Source organism: Pimephales promelas, chromosome 11 (genome assembly GCF_988280905.1).
Source record: "Pimephales promelas chromosome 11, fPimPro1.hap1.1, whole genome shotgun sequence".
NCBI classification, from domain to species: Eukaryota; Metazoa; Chordata; class Actinopteri; order Cypriniformes; family Leuciscidae; genus Pimephales; species Pimephales promelas.
The window spans coordinates 33,281,443-33,302,982 of NC_142779.1; the positions used below are offsets into that span (position 1 = coordinate 33,281,443).

The 21,540-nt window shown below is 36.9% G+C and overlaps 1 protein-coding gene across 2 annotated transcripts in view; it reads left to right on the plus strand.

The window, feature by feature from the left end:
- Nucleotides 1-21,540, plus strand: part of ubr2 (ubiquitin protein ligase E3 component n-recognin 2) — a 64,849-nt gene that overhangs the window by 20,335 nt on the left and 22,974 nt on the right. The window contains exons 8-24 of one of the 2 annotated variants that reach the window (XM_039690443.2): nt 516-636; nt 916-1,023; nt 2,745-2,833; nt 7,459-7,557; nt 9,307-9,470; nt 11,139-11,238; nt 11,333-11,461; nt 11,541-11,724; nt 15,865-15,926; nt 16,013-16,123; nt 16,243-16,308; nt 16,950-17,072; nt 17,185-17,248; nt 17,366-17,490; nt 20,962-21,014; nt 21,095-21,197; nt 21,285-21,333. In XM_039690443.2, coding sequence (XP_039546377.2) covers nt 516-636; nt 916-1,023; nt 2,745-2,833; nt 7,459-7,557; nt 9,307-9,470; nt 11,139-11,238; nt 11,333-11,461; nt 11,541-11,724; nt 15,865-15,926; nt 16,013-16,123; nt 16,243-16,308; nt 16,950-17,072; nt 17,185-17,248; nt 17,366-17,490; nt 20,962-21,014; nt 21,095-21,197; nt 21,285-21,333 — 1,750 coding nt within the window. Of the gene's footprint in view, nt 1-515; nt 637-915; nt 1,024-2,744; nt 2,834-7,458; nt 7,558-7,628; nt 7,728-9,306; nt 9,471-11,138; nt 11,239-11,332; nt 11,462-11,540; nt 11,725-15,864; nt 15,927-16,012; nt 16,124-16,242; nt 16,309-16,949; nt 17,073-17,184; nt 17,249-17,365; nt 17,491-20,961; nt 21,015-21,094; nt 21,198-21,284; nt 21,334-21,540 lie in introns of both variants that reach the window. The other variant, XM_039690445.2, reaches the window with a different exon arrangement.

Genomic DNA, 21,540 nt, shown 5'->3' on the forward strand with positions numbered 1-21,540 from the left:
TTTTAATGGATTGGAGAAAATCGTAATTATATCCTGAACAAGTTGATATAATATTGTCTTGTACCATTTCAATTATTTGAGTGTTCATTATTAAATACGGTCGATGTTGATTTTTAACTTTTTTTTTCTAGAACCATTTTCTGTTTTCAGCTAAATCAAATGAAAACTTTAATTTTGGTTTCACTTTTTCTGTAAATAATTCATTTTTACTATCGGTCAAAGGGGATTTGTCCATGTGTTAAACGTCCCGTGTTGTTTGTGCTACCGGCATGGGTGATGCCTCAAATCATGTGGCTTGTGGAGAAAAGATGTGCTATTACTTCTGGAAGCTGTCAGATAATAAAACAAGTGGAAATAAATCCCATAGACTTCTGTAGACTTGGGTTGGGCTTAGTTTAAAACCACCCGGCACACTATAGCAACTTCATAGCCACACTTTGGCAACTATTCACAACACTTTAGCACCATTAATTGTTCTTGTAAATGTAGTTTGTTGGCGAACGCATGTTTTGCAGAGGAACACGAGTCGTCAGACGAAACCTCTGCGTGTTCAGGTCATGCACTCCTCTATAGTGGCTCATCAGTGTTTTGCGCTCAAAGCTCTCAACTGGCTCGGACAAATCATCAGATACTCAGGTCTGTCTCATTTCCTCTCTATTGTTGTTTCCCTTTCCTTTTAATCACTTCTGTAGAAGTCATATTACATTTCTGCTTTGTCTTGTGCAAAACCAAACTTTCTAATGTCCTCCATTTAGCAATTAGCATACATTTGGATTTCACAGCTGTATTTTTTGTTTTCAAGTTTTTCAAAAGCCACCATCAGTTTCCCGTGTTTAATAGAGCAGTGTGTTCTGAGTCAGCGTTTGCATCTGCTGTAGTGAGTCAGTGCCTGAGTGTGTTTCTGTCGCCCAGCAGATGCTCTGAGGAGGATCCTGTGTCAGGTGGGACTGCAGCATGGGCCGGAGGGAGAGAACTCTTCTCTAGTGGACACACTCATGCTCTGTGACTCCAAGATGTGGAAAGGTGAGTGAATGTGTTTGTGCTGACATCAGCTCTCCTAAGATAATGCAGTCCTGCAGAAACACAGAGCACAGTGAATCACATGACTACTAGGGCTGGGAGAAAAAATCAAATCACCTAGCTATCGCGATTTTCTTTTCTTTTTCTTTTTTTTTACGATTCTAAAATCTCATTTTTTATTCCAGAATCGATATTAATATAAATTCAATATCTTTATTTTTGTCTTTGCTTCTAGACGAGTTTGACCGAAGTTGCAGACTGATCTCATGAAGTAGCGTGTGTATGCCACGCCAATTCATATTTCCATTTTTGGCGTGCTATCAAGACGCATAATCGCCTTTCAGCGTGTTTATGAACGCCGTTGACTTAACGTTATATAAATATATGACTTACCTCAACCCCGTCCCTAAACCTAACCGTCACTGGGGTTAATGGCATTTATGACTGTTCCCTTACCATCCTAGGTAAAAAAAGATATGACTTACCTCAACCCCATCCCTAAACTTAACCGTCACTGGGGTTAATGGCATTTATGTCTGGAGTGTTCAGACACGCGGAATGACGCGGACGTTAATGGCGTACACACGCGCATACAAGCGGATAGATCAAAATGCGTAGAGATAACACGCCACCTGACTCGAAAGTGGCGTGTATGTTTACGCAAAAGTCATGATGTCATGTTGGAAGTTGGCATCTATTGTTCCAACAGAGGATGAAATGTGTCGTCGTCTTTGAGTGTTAAAGTGACGTAATATCTCAAGTGGACGCGTGATCGTGACGTGAGACTGAATGCACAGAAAAGCCCTCGCGCTCCTCATATGCAGAGAGAGAGATTAGACATCTTTAAAAGACTGATCTCGATTTAAACACCTACGATTTCATCTGTCTATCAAACCTTTGACAAATCATATCGCAACATTCACATCTGTGTTGTCGCTGACCCAGAGAGAGCCGTCATGAAACAGCTTCACAAACAGTCTTTTCAACTTCATAGTATCATTATTTCTGTGATACAATAGTTAAAATTATCATAGAAGTACTTGGATAAAAGTTCATATGAAGAGTTCAGATGCAAAAGCCTCTAAATGCCATTTGAAATTTTCTTCTTTAATGATGATTTTTATCAAACTTGTATATTTTATTTCATTAATTTCACTTAAATAACAATTAATAGGTAATTATCATTGCCATTTAAGTGAAATTACTGAACTCATTAAAGAAGAAAATTTCAAATGGCATTTAGAGGCTTTTGCATCTGAACTCTTCATATATAAACACTGATGTCTACGACATCGATCAAAATAGAGTAAATCAGCTTTCGATAGAAACTTGCCGCTTAAAATAATGCATTTATCGATTGCATTGTTTCGCCTCTAAGTGGTGACAAGTGACTATTAAAAAATGTATTTGTTATTGAATAATTTATTCTAGAGAATGCAGTTTATATGATGCTTCTGAAATAAAAGTCAGAGAGATGTGATTAATTGTTTTTGTAATTATGATCATAAATTGATAATTTCAATTGCCTTAAATCAAAATGCAATTTGGGGGACACTCTAGTAGTTTACAGTGACCTTGTTATACATATTACATGTACTATGTACATTATATAATAATAACATAACATAGTAATTAAATAAAATATGTAAAGAGATGTTCTTGCCTTGTTTTGTGAGATTCGCCCAGTTAAGCTTATGCTGTACCTAACATTGTGTTTCCTGCAGGAGCGAGAAATGTTTACCACCAGCTCTTTATGAGCAGCCTACTCATGGACCCAAAGTACAAGAAACTTTTTGCAATCCAGTTTGCGAGGGTAAGACTTCCATTCACAATGGCACAGTCCTTATATTGATTTACAGTAAGATATCAGGGGCTGTATTACAGAAACATCTGGTTACTAACCGTAGTAGTTTAAATTAAGAAGCAGAACTTTTTCAAATCTCAAGATAGGAAGTTTCTGTAGTATAGCCCAGAACTTTATCTCTGTATGCCATGAAGCCCCAAAAAGTGCATTTACCCACCAGCATTCTCATGCTTACTGAGGAATACTGAGTCAAGAAAAAACATTACAATTTGTTGAATTCATAAAGCAAAAATAGCATCATTTTAACATATTGCCACATGCTTCACGCTTTCTGGGACTCCATGACAACCTGTGTGTTAAAGGAATAGTTCACCCAAAAATGAACATTTTGTCATCAATTGCTCACGCTCATGTCATTCCAAAGGGGAAAGACTTTAATTTAACACTAATGAAGAAAACTTCAAAAAGTACACTCACCTAAAGGATTATTAGGAAAACCTGTTCAATTTCTCATTAATGCAATTATCTAATCAACCAATCACATGGCAGTTGCTTCAATGCATTTAGGGGTGTGGTCCTGGTCAAGACGATCTCCTGAACTCCAAACTGAATGTCAGAATGGGAAAGAAAGGGGATTTAAGCAATTTTGAGCGTGGCATGGTGGTTGGTGCCAGACGGGCCGGTCTGAGTATTTCACTGTCTGCTCAGTTAGTAAGAATGGTGTGAAAAGGGAAAAACATCCAGTATGCGGCAGTCCTGTGGGCGAAAATGCCTTGTTGATGCCAGAGGTCAGAGGAGAATGGGCCGACTGATTCAAGCTGATAGAAGAGCAACTTTGACTGAAATAACCACTCGTTACAACCGAGGTATGCAGCAAAGCATTTGTGAAGAAGACACAACACACACAACCTTGAGGCGGATGGGCTACAACAGCAGAAGACCCCGCCGGGTACCACTCATCTCCACTACAAATAGGAAAAAGAGGCTACAATTTGCAAGAGCTCACCAAAATTGGACAGTTGAAGACTGGAAAAATGTTGCCTGGTCTGACAAGTCTCGATTTCTAATGAGACATTGAGATGGTAGAGTCAGAATTTGGTGTAAACAGAATGAGAACATGGATCCATCATGCCTTGTTACCACTGTGCAGGCTGGTGGTGGTGGTGTAATGGTGTGAGGGATGTTTTCTTGGCACACTTTAGGCCCCTTAGTGCCAATTGGGCATCGTTTAAATGCCACGGCCTACCTGAGCATTGTTTCTGACCATGTCCATCCCTTTATGGCCACCATGTCCCCATCCTCTGATGGCTACTTCCACCATGTCACAAAGCTCGAATCATTTCAAATTGGTTTCTTGAACATGGCAATGAGTTGACTGTACTAAAATGGCCGCCACAGTCACCAGATCTCAACCCAATAAAGCATCTTTGGAATGTGGTGGAACGGGAGCTTCGTGCCCTGGATTTGCATTCCTCAAATCTCTATCAACTGCAAGATGCTATCCTATCAATATGGGCCAACATTTCTAAAGAATGCTTTCAGCACCTTGTTGAATCAATGCCACGTAGAATTAAGGCAGTTCTGAAGGCGAAAGGGGGTCAAACACAGTATTAGTATGGTGTACCTATAATCCTTTAGGTGAGCATATATGGATGTAATCCATATAAATCGAGCGGTTTAATCCAAGTGTTTTTTCGAGACACATGATAAACAGATCACATCTAAACTTTGAACACACTACATGGAGCACAACACATAAATATATCAGACAAACTCCCTTGACACTCAAGAACAAACTCATTAGTTCGGAATGAGGGTGAGTTTTCATTTTTGGGTGAACTCTCCCTTTAAGTATTGTTTTTAGAGTACATGACATTGAATGTTCTGGCTCCAAGTTACAAGTTAAAATTACTTACACTGATAGTCTATATAGGGCAAGGCAAGTAAACATTTAAATGTACATCATTTTTTAAATATGCCCACAAAAGTTTATACTTGGTAACTTAAGTCTAGCATTAAAATTTCCTTGTTACTATCTACATAATTATTTCCAGTCTTAACTCATGTCATGACCATGTAAGAATGGTTACCTGCAAGGATACCACCTGTTAAACACATTTTGCTTGGAGCATACTCCACACACAGGATTTCCAGTGTTACTGCAATCACCATTTTATTTTATTTTATTTATTTATTTATTTTTCAAACTAGCAAAATTATTTTCTGTGGTGATCACTGAAATGTTATAGATTCTGTTGATGGAGCTTAAACTTGTGTTGCACCATCCTGTGAGACAGAATTGTTTCCACAGATATAGCCAGAATGTGCCAAGTCTGTGATTCACACTGGAACATCCAGTTCACTTTTAGTTCACTCAGTTTGATTCAGCTGATCTGTGAGGATAAGAGAGTTTGAGAATCCTGTTCAGTGAGGGGAATCGTCTCAGAGAGAGAGCCTAAGTATTAGAGAGTGATACTTTGATTGGCGTTTTACTCTTGCTATCTTTGGGCCGCTGTAGGCCTCCGACTGACCGTGACGGCAGGGAATCTGTCTCCCAGCACTCAGGTGTAGGGCCCTATGAAATCCCTCGTGTTTCTTGTTTTTTCCCAATTTCCGTTTTATTGTTTGCCAAATTATTTTTTTTCTAGATTCAGTTGTAATGGTTAAATACAATTTAAGTAATCAAAAAGCATGTATAATTAATTGAAATCATGAAAATGATATAATTTAACATTTCCTTTTAATATTCAACAAATAAAATTTCTAGGGCCATACGAAATCAGTTTTATTTTTGTTCTCATGTTTTCAGATTATTATTGTTTTCCGGATTTCATTGCAATGCTTTAATTAAAAGGAATCAATTCAATCAAATAAAATCAAATAACCTTTAATCAGAAGGCATTTTTTGAACAATAATATGGCCCTATGAAATGTAAATCCTTTATTTTTCTTCAGAAATCATGTTTTATTATTTCTGGGTTCACGATTGAATACAAATGTATTATCGATTATCATATGAAGTCATAACACATTAACAATTGAATTAATCTTAAAATGCTATCAAATTAAAATGTAACAATTTATTTTAAGTTTTGGCAAACAAAGTCCTGCACAGCAAAGGTTTACTATTAAAATGAAAACATGGAAGAAAAAAAGGGATGTTCCTTAAAAGTAATTTTTTAATAATTGTATTTTGTTACTTCAATAAATGCATTCTATGGTACATTAGTAATATATTTGGCATACATCTTCGTTAAACCAAACTTTTATTTTAGTCCTTATATAGTGAGAGAAGCTGAAAACACGAGCGTCACGCGTGCTTCAGTATGTATTTAGTGGATGAAACTGTCGATCATTCACACAGAAATACACATGCAGATTTCATATTTTAGTTCCAGTCTTTTTGTGCTTTAATATTCAGACACTTCTAAAAATATTGTGGTAAGTGTACAGTCCAACTCTTGATTTAATCATCCAAAGTTTGTCAGATTCTGTGCCATTCCGTGTTCTACTGTAAATTCCATTTTTATGACTAGATTCCATGATTGTGTCTGCGTTTTCCACATTGTGGGATTCATAGGGCCCTTGCTCAGGTGTCACCGACCACATGTGCTGGCAGAGATTAAAACTAGAGCTGTTAAACGATTAATCGCGATTAATCACATCCAAAAAAAAAGTTTGTGTTTACATAATACATGTGGGTGCTCTGTGTATAATTATTTTGTGTGTATATATATATATATATATATATATATATATATATATACACACACACACACACACACACACACACATGCATGTATATTTAAGAAAAAAATATTATTTATATATAAAATATTTATATTTGTATTAGGGCTGTGCAAAAACGAATTGCGATTAATCGCATCCAAAATAAAAGTCTGTGTTTACATAATATATTTGTGTGTGCTGTATATAATTATTTTGTATATATAAATACACACACATACATGTAAATATTTAAGAAAGTGTTTTCTTTTATATAATATGTATTATGTATTTTTACAGTGTATATATATATATATATATATATATATATATATATATATATACAGAATTTAAGCGCAAATAATTCGTAAATATATACATTAATGCATAGGTATTTATATATACAAAATAATTATATACAGCACACACAAATATATTATGTAAACACAGACTTTTATTTTGGATTAAATTAATCGCAATTAATTTTTGCACAGCCCTAATTTATATATATAATATAAATTATATATAAATCTATATAGAAAATATTTCTTAAATGTATACAAGCATGTGTGTGTGTGTTTATATATATAAAATAATTATACACAGTGCACCCACATATATTATGTAAACACAAACTTTTATTTTGGATGAGATTAATCGCGATTAATCGTTTGACAGCCCTAATTGAAACCTTTAACTATTCTAGAAAGTCTACTAATAAACCAATGTGCAAAGTTCAGCTTTAACACAAGTCCCCCGGCTCCACACGCGCCGTTCTCAACACTGACCTGTGCCGCGGTGTAACTTCAGGCCGTATGTGCCGCAGAACTGAGAACTGAGTCGGGGGACAGAACTGCAGATGGCCCCTGACCTCTGACCCGGAAGGTGAATGTGCCCCCTTCCTTTAGAATTACCAGCGCCTCCAGACAGATTTTATGGAGGACGATCACGAGCGTGTAGTGTCAGTGACCTCTCTGTCAGTGCAGCTCTTCACCGCCCCCACTGTGGTGAGTACCATCAATCCCACACTCCTCTGCTCTCTCTCCTGCCTCTTTCCCCTCTCCTCCGCCGCCTGCAGAACTATGAGCGCTTGCAGAGCGACTACGTGAAAGACGACCACGACAGGGAGTTCTCGGTCACTGACCTCTCTGTGCAAATGTTCACCGTGCCTTCTCTGGTGAGTACGTGTGAGGAGAGCCTGCCTGCCACGAGGAAGAGGGCTTGTTTTCTCATTTCACTTTCCTCTTTACTAGTAGTGCACCAAAATGATTATCAGCCATTAAAAAAACAGAGTTGTGTATACGTATATACATTTCAATTGCACATAAGGCTGTTTTTAGATCAGCATATGTGCACGTATGCGATTCTAATCCAGTTTGATGTTGAAAGATGAATATTTATGGCTATAATAACATGAATGAACATCTGGGGCCTGTACCATGATGGTAGTTGAACAAACTCAGGGTTGCAGGACTAGTTTCGAGTTGACAAAACCAAACCAATCCAGCCAGGCTTTGTTGGTACCATGATGCTGATCATCAACTTTCTCTGTCAACTCAGGCTTTGATCCTGAGTTAAGGAGTTTAGGTGTGACATCAGTAGCAAACAGCCAATCACATGCTGAGAAAGAGTGAAACTCATTCAAAACTCATTTAAATTAATTTCTCGCGAGAGAAGCAGCGCAATTCACGTATTAAATAAAAGTATTAAAATATTACGAATTTAAACAAATTTACACAGCAAGAAGAAAATAGCTGTCTATGAAAGAGGACAATTAAAAGAAAGTCTCGCTACTGTATATCAGTGCAAGAAAAAGTTGTGAAGTTAGTTCATGTTGATAAAGGTATAGAGAGAAATGAACATTTAAGCTCACATGTAGTCATTTTATAGCTTCATTTATTGATTCTAAAGCGTATTTATATTGCCTTTATATACGTATTCATTTAAAATCTGCATAACAATAATTGATGAACTTAAATTAGATTGTTAAAGGATATAATAATTACAGAAATAATTTCAAAATCCATGATTTTGTCTTTTAAAATTATTTGCTGTGGAGTGACTATCACGTCATTCATGTGTCACTTTGCTCACAGCTGATTGGTCCAAGTTCGGTTTGCAACCTCTTACCTGGAACATAACCTGCCCCGGACCAGGTTAGCCGTGGAGTGTAAGTTACTATGACGATGAACACTGCTAAAAGCCAAACCAATTTCACGGTACCTAAAACCCAGGGTTGGCACAAACTAAACTGAAACAAATCGGGCTAGCCACCTAAACCGGCTTCATGGTATAGGCCCCAGAAGAAAGTGTTCACACATCAACTGAATACAGCATAGACTAAAGATCTCGGTTCATCAAAATGAAGATTGATTAAAAATGAGAAATTGATTATCATAATTGATTATAGTTATGGATTAACCCAGCTCCAGCGTCCACACAGCAAACATGTTTGAAGCCTATTCACGTTGTGTGAACGAAATGGACACTAAATAATCATCACCATTTTAGTCAATTATTCTTTCCTCCTCCTTTTTCTTATCTTCCTTCTCACTCCCTTTCCTCCTCCATTTACTGCACCTTTTGTATTTCCGTCTCTTCTTCTCTCAATAAAATGCATTTTCATATATTGCGAATTTCGTGTCTGTGTATGTATATATATGTATGTTTATATATATATACACGCAACAGCTTACCGCCCTAAGCACCAGCGGTCTGTCAGATACATCAGTGAACGGTGTATTTGATGTTTTCAGGCGCGGATGCTGATCACAGAAGAGAACCTGATGACCACCATCATCCGCACTTTCGTTGATCACCTGAGACACCGAGACCTACAGGGCCGTTTTCAGTTTGAACGCTACACCGCACAACAGGCCTTCAAGTTCCGCCGAGTCCAAAGCCTTATTGGAGACCTCAAGTAAGATCACGGGCGTGTGTGTGTGTGGCAATTTCCAGCCTAGGGATGTCCCGAGACCATTTTTTCCGGAACCAATCCGATCTGATATCGATCCGATACCTGCGCGTTTCCTTTTTTTTTTTTTAAATCAAGTAGAATTTCTATAACTGTGTGTTAAACTGATAATCACTCTTTTGTGTTGTAAAAAGGGCCACAAAATCGGTCCAATGGCGGAATTCGATTCGTGGTGAATGTTTCAAGCTTGTTCCGCCTTTTCCATGGCAAAGTGATTTTTGGTTAAATGCAACACATTTAATCTTATGTATTAACTCGTATGGAAAGATTTATCAATGATATCTGTGCATCATTTAATACGTCAATGCTCGACTGTTCCTTTTAACTCTAATGAAAATAAAGTCAAAGTCTGTTAGAATAGTCAAGTATAACAATTTATTATGTCAGGTAAATGTATTATTACAGTTCCACAAGATAATCAGAGCAAACCATCAAATGTTTTAGGACAAAGAAACTTCTGATCTGATACAGAATAGCAACCCTGAACTCTAGTTACATCTCCCTTTATAATCAGACCTCACCTGATATGTAAATCACCAGGTTACAATGGCAAGTTACTGAATCCCCCTACCATGTTTATTGGGGGCAGACCATTTGCTTGGTTGTAATTTGCATTCAGACAACAAGGCAGAAGGTGTTAACTCAAAGACACACCCTTCTGTGTTCAAGATATTTCTATATTCTTAAAACCTTATTACCTTTTCTTTTATTTCTTTGGGAATGAGACATTATTACCAGTTACTCTGAAACTTTTAAAATGATATCAAACACTCCTTAATGATTATCACATTTACATTAAAACCATATATATTTGTGTGTGAGTTTCCTCTGCAAGAGTGTGTGTGTGTGTTCAAGCAAGGTCCTTTTGTCTTTAAACGACACTGGTCAGACTGAGTTCTAGTTTTTCACTCTTACAGTGTGTTAAACACAATCTACTTAACAATAACACAGAATAGTAAACGCACAATATCGGATTTGGATCGGCCTCGTCTCACCGATACCCGATCCGGCAAAAATGGTATTATCGGAGCCAATGTTATCGGGACATCCCTACATCAAACGGTCGAGAACAGACTATGAGAGATCCCTGGCACCATAAATCCCTAAATGACATAAGTATATACATATATATATATATATTTTTTTTTTCCTCGAAAGTTTGCACACCAAATCTGATTCCAGGTTTAAACCACTTAAAGGGATACTCCACCCAAAAATGATAATTCTGTCATCATTTACTCACCCTCAAGTTGTTGCAACCCTGTATGAGTTTCTTTCTTCTGCTGAACACAAAGAAGATATTTTGAAGAACGATTGAAACTTTGGCACCATTGACTTCCATAGTATTTCGTTTTTTTCTACTATGGAAGTCAATTGAGCCCCACAACTGTTTGGTTCCAATATCTTCTTTGTGTTCAGCAGAAGAAAGAAACTCATACAGGTTTGCAACAACTTGAGGGTGAGTAAATGATGACAGAATTATCATTGTTGGGTGGAGTATCCCTTTAAAGAAAGGGAGTAAATTGAACGATTTCGTACACGGTTATGCGTTATCTGTGTCTAAAATGTCCATTTCGTGAGATGCGTGTCATGAAGCATTTCTCTCGGACGCAGGTATGTCCTGATAAGCCGTCCAACAGAGTGGAGTGACCAACTCAGGGAGAAGTATCTGGAGGGGTTTGATGCTTTCTTGGAGTTGCTAAAATGCATGCAGGTGACTATAGCAGTCTAATCTTAGGGTTATGCGTCTATGGTAACTGAAATTGGGCATTAAAACAGGTGTGTGTGTGTGTGTGTTCTCTTTGCAGGGAATGGACCCAGTAGTCCGTCAGGTGGGGCAACACATAGAGATGGAGCCAGAATGGGAGGCAGCGTTCACCTTACAGATGAAGCTCACACATATCATCTCTATGATGCAGGAATGGTGTGCCAGTGATGTGAGTGCATGTCACATTAGTACCCATAATGCACCGTGATTGAGCCTGTGTAAAAGTGTGTTATGTGTCATGTGTACAGGAGAGAGTGCTGATCGAAGCCTATAAGAAGTGCCTGATCGCGCTGACTCACTGCCACAGTGGTTTCACAGATGGGGAACAGCCCATAACCCTCAACATGTGCGGCCACTCCGTCGACACCATCCGCTACTGCGTCTCTCAGGAAAAAGTCAGCATACACCTGCCTGTGTCCCGGCTTTTAGCAGGTGACTCTTATAGAGCGTATGCGCCAGAGAAACAAGCACACAGATATCGTTCTGTTTTTTCGGCAGCTTTGTGTATTTCTGTGGTATCTCGGTCGAAGAGTATTTAGCAGGTGAAGTGGATCCACTTATTGCAGAGTTAAGGCCATTGCACACTGAGTCCGAAATTCGCGCCTGAAATTCTCGCACGTTAAAAAATAAATACGACCTCACGTTATGTCAATCACACTTGCACACTGCCTCCGAAACTTTCGTCGGTCAAAAAAAAAATCGAAACGGGTTCGATTTCATGCGTTGTTTGCATCCGTAGCTAGCAGTTTGAATGGTATTTGAATGGTGTTTTGAAATTTTTGAGCCACCGAATCACGAATACGAAAAAATGCATACGAAAATTTCGGATTTAACCCCTTAGCTGTCACCCCCCTTTTTGAGAATGGGGGTTAAAATGCACTATTCAAACTTAAATGGTTGTACAAACCCAATTCCATAAAAGTTGGGACACTGTACAAATTGTGAATAAAAACAGAATGCAGACATCCCAAGTCTCCCGGAAGTTCCGGGAGTCTCCCGCATATTGATAGCGTCTCCCTGATGCCCGCAAATTAGTTCAAATCTCCCGGAATCTAGAGCGAGACATACTGCGCGCATAACATACATAGCTCGCTGCGCGTGCACTGTACAGAGGGAGAGACCGAGTGTGCCTCGCAGACGCGAAAGTTAGCCCTCCCTCCCACCCAAGATCCTGTTACCGAAATATACCTCCCGGAAATGAATTCTTGCAGGTTGGGATGTCTGCAGAATGCAATGATGTGGAAGTTTCAAATTTCAATATTATATTTAGAATACAACATAGATGACATATCAAATGTTGAAAGTGAGACATTTTGAATTGCCATGCCAAATATTGGCTCCTTTTGGATTTCATGAGAGCTACAAATTCCAAAAAAGTTGGGACAGGTAGCAATAAGAGGCCAGAAAAGTTAAATGTACATATAAGGAACAGCTGGAGGACCAATTTGCAACTTATTAGGTCAATTGGCAACATGATTGGGTATAAAAAGAGCCTCTCAGAGTTGCAGAAGTCAAGATGGGCAGAGGATCACCAATTCCCCCAATGCTGAGGCAAAAAATAGTGGAGCAATATCAGAAAGGAGTTTCTCAGAGAAAAATTGCAAAGAGTTTGAAGTTATCATCATCTACAGTGCATAATATCATCCAAAGATTCAGAGAATCTGGAACAATCTCTGTGCGTAAGGGTCAAGGCCGGAAAACCATACTGAATGCCCGTGATCTTCGGGCCCTTAGACGGCACTGCATCACACACAGGAATGCTACTGTAATGGAAATCGCAACATGGGCTCAAGAATACTTCCAGAAAACATTGTCAGTGAACACAATCCACCGTGCCATTCACCGTTGCCGGCTAAAACTCTATAGGTCAAAAAAGAAGCCATATCTAAACGGGAACCAGAAGCGCAGGCGTTTTCTCTGGGCCAAGGCTCATTTAAAGTGGACTCTAGCAAAGTGGAAAACTGTTCTGTGGTCAGACGAATCAAAATTTGAAGTTCTTTTTGGAAAACTGGGACGCCATGTCATCCGGACTAAAGAGGACAAGGACAACCCAAGTTGTTATCAGCGCTCAGTTCAGAAGCCTGCATCTCTGATGGTATGGAGTTGCATGAGTGCGTGTGGCATGGGCAGCTTACACATCTGGAAAGGCACCATCAATGCTGAAAGGTATATCCAAGTTCTAGAACAACATATGCTCCCATCCAGACATCGTCTCTTTCAGGGAAGACCTTGTATTTTCCAACAAGACAATGCCAAACCACATACTGCATCAATTACAACATCATGGCTGCGTAGAAGAAGGATCCGGGTACTGAAATGGCCAGCCTGCAGTCCAGATCACCCATAGAAAACATTTGGCGCATCATAAAGAGGAAGATGCAACAAAGAAGACCTAAGACAGTTGAGCAGCTAGAAGCCTTTATTAGACAAGAATAGGACAACATTCGTATTCCTAAACTTGAGCAACTTGTCTCCTCAGTCCCCAGACGTTTGCAGACTGTTATTAAAAGAAGAGGGGATGCCACACAGTGGTAAAAATGGCCTTGTCCCAACTTTTTTGAGATGTGTTGATGCCATGAAATTTAAAATCAACTTATTTTTCCCTTAAAATTATGCATTTTCTCAGTTTAAACATTTGATATGTCATCTATGTTGTATTCTAAATATAATATTGAAATTTGAAACTTCCACATCATTGCATTCTGTTTTTATTCACAATTTGTACAGTGTCCCAACTTTTATGAAATTGGGTTTGTAATTTAAGAATGATTTGGAATATATACCCAAGTTTGGTCTTGTTTTAAAGGAAACACTCAGCAGAATATTGCTGAAGTGAAAACACTTCAAAAGTATGAACATGTTATGGAAGTTTAAATTGACAGTAAATCAAATATACTGTACTATATATTTTTTATTTTATATAATATATATTTTACAAATATTTTTTACTCTAAAATTACTATAAAATCAAAGCCATAAATCTTATCAAGTTTTGTTCCAAATTTGAAGTTGATATCACAAAAATTGAAGTTCCCATGAGATTTTGTTTAGGCGTAGTACCAAAAATAGCCACCGGGGGCCATTGAATTCCCTTGAATTTAGTTGTATACATTCTGCCTTAACAAATTAATACATTTCTGTCCAAATATCAATTCTGTCACAAAATTTGGAACCTTGAGACTCAGACCTTTCTGACAATATGTGTTTTGTCAAGATTAGAAAAGGTATTGATCATAAATTATGAAATATAATGATGCCCAAAAGGGGAGGAGCCTGATAAAATATGTACCATTTCAATGGTAACGCAACATTCAATTATAAAAAAGTTTTCACACGATGAATTCTGAGTTTATAAGCTTTCAAATGATGCCTAATTTATGATAACTACTAAAATATGTGATATAATAAAAAAAGGTGATAAAAAATAATATTATATTTTAGAGGATAATAAATATTAATATCATTTTTAGAGGATAATATTATACTATAATTTTTTATTTTTATTGAAAAATACTACATTATATGTTTTATTATGAACTTTTAGCATAAAAACAGAAGTTTCAATGATTAAAGGTGGGTGCATCGACTTTTTTGTGACAAAGGTCAGACCTCCTGTTATAATGCAGACTTTTTGAGGTGCACTCTTGTAATAAATTCATCAATTACTTTTCCTACATAATTTGTAACACAAAACAGGGGTAGAATATCTATTTAGAAGTCTTAGACCTTTCCAATGATATATAATTTGTCATAATTATATTAGGATTTAATAGAAATAGTGAAGTAAAGTTAGGCGTCCCGGTACTGGGACGGTGACGGTTAAGTTATCAAGAGCATGGTAATGTTTGAAGAGGAAGTCATAACAAATGTCAGAAGATTTTAAGACGACTGGTTCATTCATAAATCTGTAAGATTGTTTCTTCATGCTGTGGGAATACAAACCGGAAGACCGAACACAAGGAGCCCAGTGCTGAAAAGGGGCGGAGCTACATAAGCTCTATTGTTTCACGCAAATCCATTGTGCTGGTGTGGAAGCCTGTCTCAGCCACAGAATAAACAATTTTAAAAGTTTCACAATTCGGACTTTTTTGCAATTGCAAGTTTGCAATTGCAAGTTTGATTTTAGCAATTTATACTTGTTTTTCTCATAATTGCGAGTTATAAAGACAGAATTGTGTGATAAATTCTTATATACAATACAATTGCATGTTTTGAGAAGTTCTGCGAGTATTTCAAAATTATGAATATATCTCACAATTGACTTTTTTTCTCAGAATTGTGATATAAACTCACCAGTTGAGTCTGATATAGTCACAATTCTGAGACTGTGAAAGAAGTCGCTATTACCTTTTTTTATTTGTTTTTATTCCGTGGCCAAAACAGAATCTTCCATAGGAAGGTCTTGTACAAGCTGCGGTTTAGGGAGTAAATATCGAGCGAATCCCATTATTGTTGTGTGTGTGTGTGTGTACGGGATATAGGATTATCTCCCGAAATTGCTTGAAAAGTGATTGATGATGATAAGCATACAACATATTAACTGAATTTCAACATGCTCTGTGTTGTAATTAGGTTTACATGCTCTGCTGAGCAAAACTGAGGCTGCCTATCGATTCCCTGAGCAGCTCCCGATGGTGAGTTTGGGAGTTTTGATTCATGTCAGTTTTTGTTCTTCACACACATCCTCAACGCTTTCTGAGGCCTCTCTTGTCTCCTACAGAGTGAACTGAGTCCACCCATGTTGATCGAGCACCCGCTCCGCTGCCTTGTACTCTGTGCTCAGGTGCATGCTGGGATGTGGAGGAGAAATGGCTTCTCTTTGGTCAATCAGGCAAGAAGCTTATTTGTTTCATTCTAATACTCTTGACATTTTTTTTTTACGGTGCGATTTTTATTTTTAATACATTTCCATAATAATATCACACTTTTTTTTTTTAATTGTCTTTGCAGATCTATTATTATCACAACGTGAAGTGTCGAGTGGAGATGTTTGATAAAGACCTCATCATGCTTCAGGTCAGTAGGGTCAAGATGTTTCTCAAGAACTAATAATGCATTGCTTTAACTATTAGTCAATTATCAATTATAAATAAGTCCTTGGAATATTTCTTTCCTAATTAAAAAGACAAATTATATATTTTTTTTAAATAAAAAAAACAAAAAAAAAAACTTTATTATTTTTTTCCATAAAGGCGGCTATTTTAGAACAGCTAAAAAAAAAAATACATAAATAAGTAATTTGATTATTTTAATAATGAAAATGTATGTGTTCTTGTAAATGTAATGTGCTGAAAATGTCACAATACAAAAAAATAATAATTCACAAATTAAGCAAAATTCTCATCTCTGTAAAGTGGAAAATAATCAGTAATCGAAATATAGTTATTATATTTCATCAGTTGTAATTTTCTCTTTTTCAGTGCAGCCACTATAAAAGCAAAACAACAGTGGACATTCATTTGTTAAAGTGTGGGAATACTGTTACTTAAATTGCAGTGTTTACACATCATGGTGGTATTTATTTTACTGCCTTTATGCTGATTTAATTGATAATAATAATAAAATCACTGTGGTTCTTTTAGAGTAACGAGAATCTGTTGAGAAGGTGAATTCTCTCTAATTTAGTGATCGTCATGTTTCATGTTTTTTGGATTTAGGCTGGAGCTTCAATGATGGATCCAAACCACTTCCTGATGATCGTGTTAAGCCGCTTTGAGCTCTATCATATCTTCAGCTCAGCCGACTGCAGAAAGAGATACGGCAGAGAGAACGCTAACAAGGTCTGCTTGCCTCAACCTGTTTTTCCCCTATTAATTTTCTTTTCCCTTGATTTCTCTCTACTTGCACTCACTTTTGTTGCCAATGACGTGTGTGTCGCTCTCTGTCTCTCAGGATGTGGTTCAGCAGAATAACACACTAATTGAGGAGATGCTACACCTGGTCATTATGATTGTGGGTGAGTGGTCATTTCTCAACATGCCATTTGAGCTGTGTTTTAGGTGTGTATTGAGCGTATTAGACACCATAGAAAGTAAAAACGAGTCATTCATGTTTTGTTTGTTTTGTCCTGCAGGCGAGCGATACACTGCAGGTGTTGGTCAGGTGGAGAGCTCTGATGAGATAAGGAGAGAGATTGTTCATCAGTTATGCATTAGACCCATGGCCCACAGTGAGCTGGTCAAAGCCCTGCCTGAGAATGTAAGTCAACGTTCACGACTTCACTTTTATCCCTGATCATGAAAGAGCTGCTTATCGTCTTATAATTGTTTGCATTTTATTATCAGTGTTTGAATCAGTGTTATTATCAGAATTTTAATCACGATCATGATTTTGGCTTCCCACGATCAAATTCGCTTGATCAAGGTGTATTTAAAATGCATTGTTCGGTTCACAGAACGCTCCGTTTTAAAGTTGTTGTTTTTTTGCAAAGCCAATCTAGCACTCCGTGTATATCCATATAGAGGATTTAATTAAATAGATTCAATTTATGGAGTAAGATTTTACAACTAATCACTGACACTGTACCACAACATTTTACATTTCATTTTACAATCGTCAAATAACAATGACTCTGAATTTCATCCATTAATCGAACTTCTGTGCATAGTTCTGCCTCGACATGTCCTCATTTGGTTACATTGTGTTATGGAATATTTGTTTTTTATTGATTGTATATTTTGCGCGTTTTATTCATATCCATTATGCAGGTACAATGCACGTTTATATTTTGCTTCCTAAAATATATTTACACAATTTAAATGTAAAATAGTGCCCTGTTGAAGTTTTGCTACATTTTATTTATTGTTTTCTTAATTTTTATTTATTCTTTAAGGAGATGCACTGAATTTTGGTGAATAAGACGACCTATTTTTATTTTTATGCACACATAGTTCTACATTAGCAGGAATGTAGCACAATATGGATGTGAAAGCAGTTATAATTAGCCTATGTGACAATAAAATTAGTTTTGGTTAAAATCAACAAAAAAATCTTAAAAAATCTCAATATTGATCAATATAATCGTGATTTTCATTTTGGCCCAAATCGTGCAGCCTTACAGTAAGGGTTTGTTTTAGTAGTTGTTTTTAAAAGTTTGTCTTTTGGTATATATAAATACACACGCATGCATCTATATATTTAAGAAAAATGTTTTATTTTTATATATATACATTTTGTAACATAAACTATGTATTAATGTACATACAGTATGTACATGCAAATATTTCTTAAAAATATACATGCATATGTGTGTATTTATATGTACAAAATAATTATACACAGCACACACACACACACACACACACACACACACACATTATGTAAACACAAACTTTTATTTTGGATGTGTTTAATTGTAATTGATCGTTGCCCAGCATTAGTTTTTAGTAATTATGTTGGCTTTGAAATCTGACCAAAAAAAAAAGAAATGCAGTAATTGTAAAAGTACTAAAGGGATAGTTCACCCAAAAAAATGTAAGTTCTCATCATTTACTGCCATGCCATCCCATTCCACTCATGACTTTCTTTAGATGAACACAAACAAAAAGTTTGAAAAACCACACTCTGACATTGTGACGGTAATCCATATGACCCCAGTGAATGAATCAATGTCTTATATTTTTTATTTTGATTTTATTTGACTTAAACTATAAATCATTGCTTCTAGTCTACTGTCATAGGAGCATTCATGAGAGGAAAATTGTGAAATGTGACACAAGTGCATTGTGAAGTTCGCACCAGCTTCACAACACTCTTGCGTCATATGTCACAACAGCCAGAAATGATGATTTATTGTTAAAGTTAAAAATGTGCAAATTTTTCTTTCACCTATCATTTGACTTCAGAAGACATTGATTCATCCACTGGGGTTGTGTGGATTACCGTCACGTTTTTTTTTTTTTTTTTTTTTTTTTTTTTTGAGTGGCAGCCATTCACTTTCGGCATTATTCAGACTCAAAGACATTGATTATTTTCCCAAAAATCTCCCATGTAACATGAAAGAAAGTCATGTTAACTTGGATATGGCTTGAGGGTGAGTAAATGGGGTGATTTTCATTTTTGGCTGAACTATACCCAGACAGATTCCTTTTTAGCCAATAGTGTATGGCTCAAAACTATTAACATTAGTATCAGAAAGTGCTATGTTCAGGGACGCTGAGTTTTGACATGTGAGAGAAGTGTTTTGAACTATGATGTTGAGGCCCTGTTTACACATAATAATAAGATCAATATCTTAATCGATTAGATCGATATTTTTGCTACGGTATTGACATTGGTAACAAGAGAACCATTTATTGTAATGTATAATTAAAGACTGTTTGTTTTGTTTTTTTTTTTACTTAAAGGGTTAGTTCACCCAAAAATGAAAATTCTGTCGGTATTTACTCACCCTCATGTTGTTCCAACCCCGTAAGACCTTCGTTCATCTTCGGAACACAAATTAAGATATTTAAGATATTAAGATCGCTCCTGCATACAGTCCATAGGCTTCTTGAGGGACTGGCTCTTGCTGTCCCCGAAAAGTCATTAAAGACATCGTTAAAATAGTCCAAGTGACTACAGGGGCTCAATCTTAAGTTTATCAAACGACGAGAACACTTTTGTGCGCAAAAAAACAACAAAAATAACGACTTTATTTCAACTATTCACTTCTTTCTCCATAAGCCTATAGTCCGTTAACGTAGTGTGATAGCGTAGAGCTACGTCACACGTAGGCTCACTATTGGCCGACGCTGGTCATGTGTGTGTGATGCGTGTGACGTACAATAACAGAAGCTTACGCTATTAAACTAGTTACCTGACTCGCGCAGAGGGAGAAATAAACGAATAGTTGAAATAAAGTCGTTATTTTTGTTGTTTTTTGCGCACAAAAGTGTTCTCGTCGTCTGATAAACTTAAGATTGAGCCCCTGTAGTCACTTGGACTATTTTAACGATGTCTTTTATGACTTTTCGGGGACGGCAAGAGCCAGTCCCTCAAGAAGCCTATGGACTAGTATGCAGGAGCGATCTTAATATCTTAAATATCTTAATTTGTGTTCCGAAGATGAACGAAGGTCTTACGGGGTTTGAACAACATGAGGGTGAGTAAATACCGACAGAATTTTCATTTTTGGGTGAACTAACCCTTTAAGTCATGTTTGACTTAATTCATAAGTCATGACTTATGAATTATGGAGACTTATGGAAAGAGCAATATATTTTTTTAGGCTGTGATCCTTGTCTTTTATTCCCACCGTAGTCAAATTTTAAATGTCCTGGAAAATGATAAAAAAAACTAAAAAACCCTGTAGCCCTTTAACCTCATTATTCCAAGAATTGTGTAAAGCCGTTTAATTCTGAAAAAAATTGCTTTAAAACGCCATCCGTTCTTTCTACCTAAAATCACTGTATCATTAAATCCACCAGGAACCATCATTAAATCCTGTACAATTCCATCATGGTCTTTGAGCAGAGAATAGCTGCATAATAGATCTATTTGCTCACTTAGCAACTTACAAATGCACAAACCATGAGAGTCAAGAAAAAAGGTGCTTTATGTTTTCAATCTAAAAAGTATTATCTTTTCTTGAAGTTCCGGTTGACAGACTTTATTTAATGTGACGGCCACCTAGTGGTACTTAGTTAGTGCTAATGAATTTCCCCTTGCTCTTCTGTCTTCTGCACACAGGAGAATAAGGAAACTGGCATGGAGAGGGTCATCGATAGTGTGGCTTTGTTTAAGTGAGTGTCCTGAATAAAATATTTTCATCCGAAGCATTAGATTGGTCTGTGTCTAATCCTAACTGAAATGTGTTGTACAGGAAGCCTGGTGTGACGGGAAGAGGACTTTATAAACTCAGGCCAGAGTGTGCTAAGATGTTCAACCTGTACTTCCACCATTACTCCAGAGCTGACCAGTCTAAGGTACGCTGCATGTATGTTTGAAATGGAAACTCACAAAGAACAGTGGTTGAAAATCCACGTTCATTTTTTTTCTGTGTCGTCGTTCAGGCTGAAGAGGCTCAGAGAAAGATAAAGAGGCAAAATGGGGAAGATTCAGGTAGTACTATCTATACATGATATTATGATCTATTAATACTTTATATATGTTAAAGGAGTAGTTCACTTTAAAAAAAAAAAAAAAAAACTTTTGCTGATAATTTACTCACCCCCATGTCATCCAAGATGTCCACATCTTTCTTTCTTTCTTCAGTCGAAAAGAAATGAAGGTTTTTGATGAAAACATTCCAGCATTTTTCTCCATATA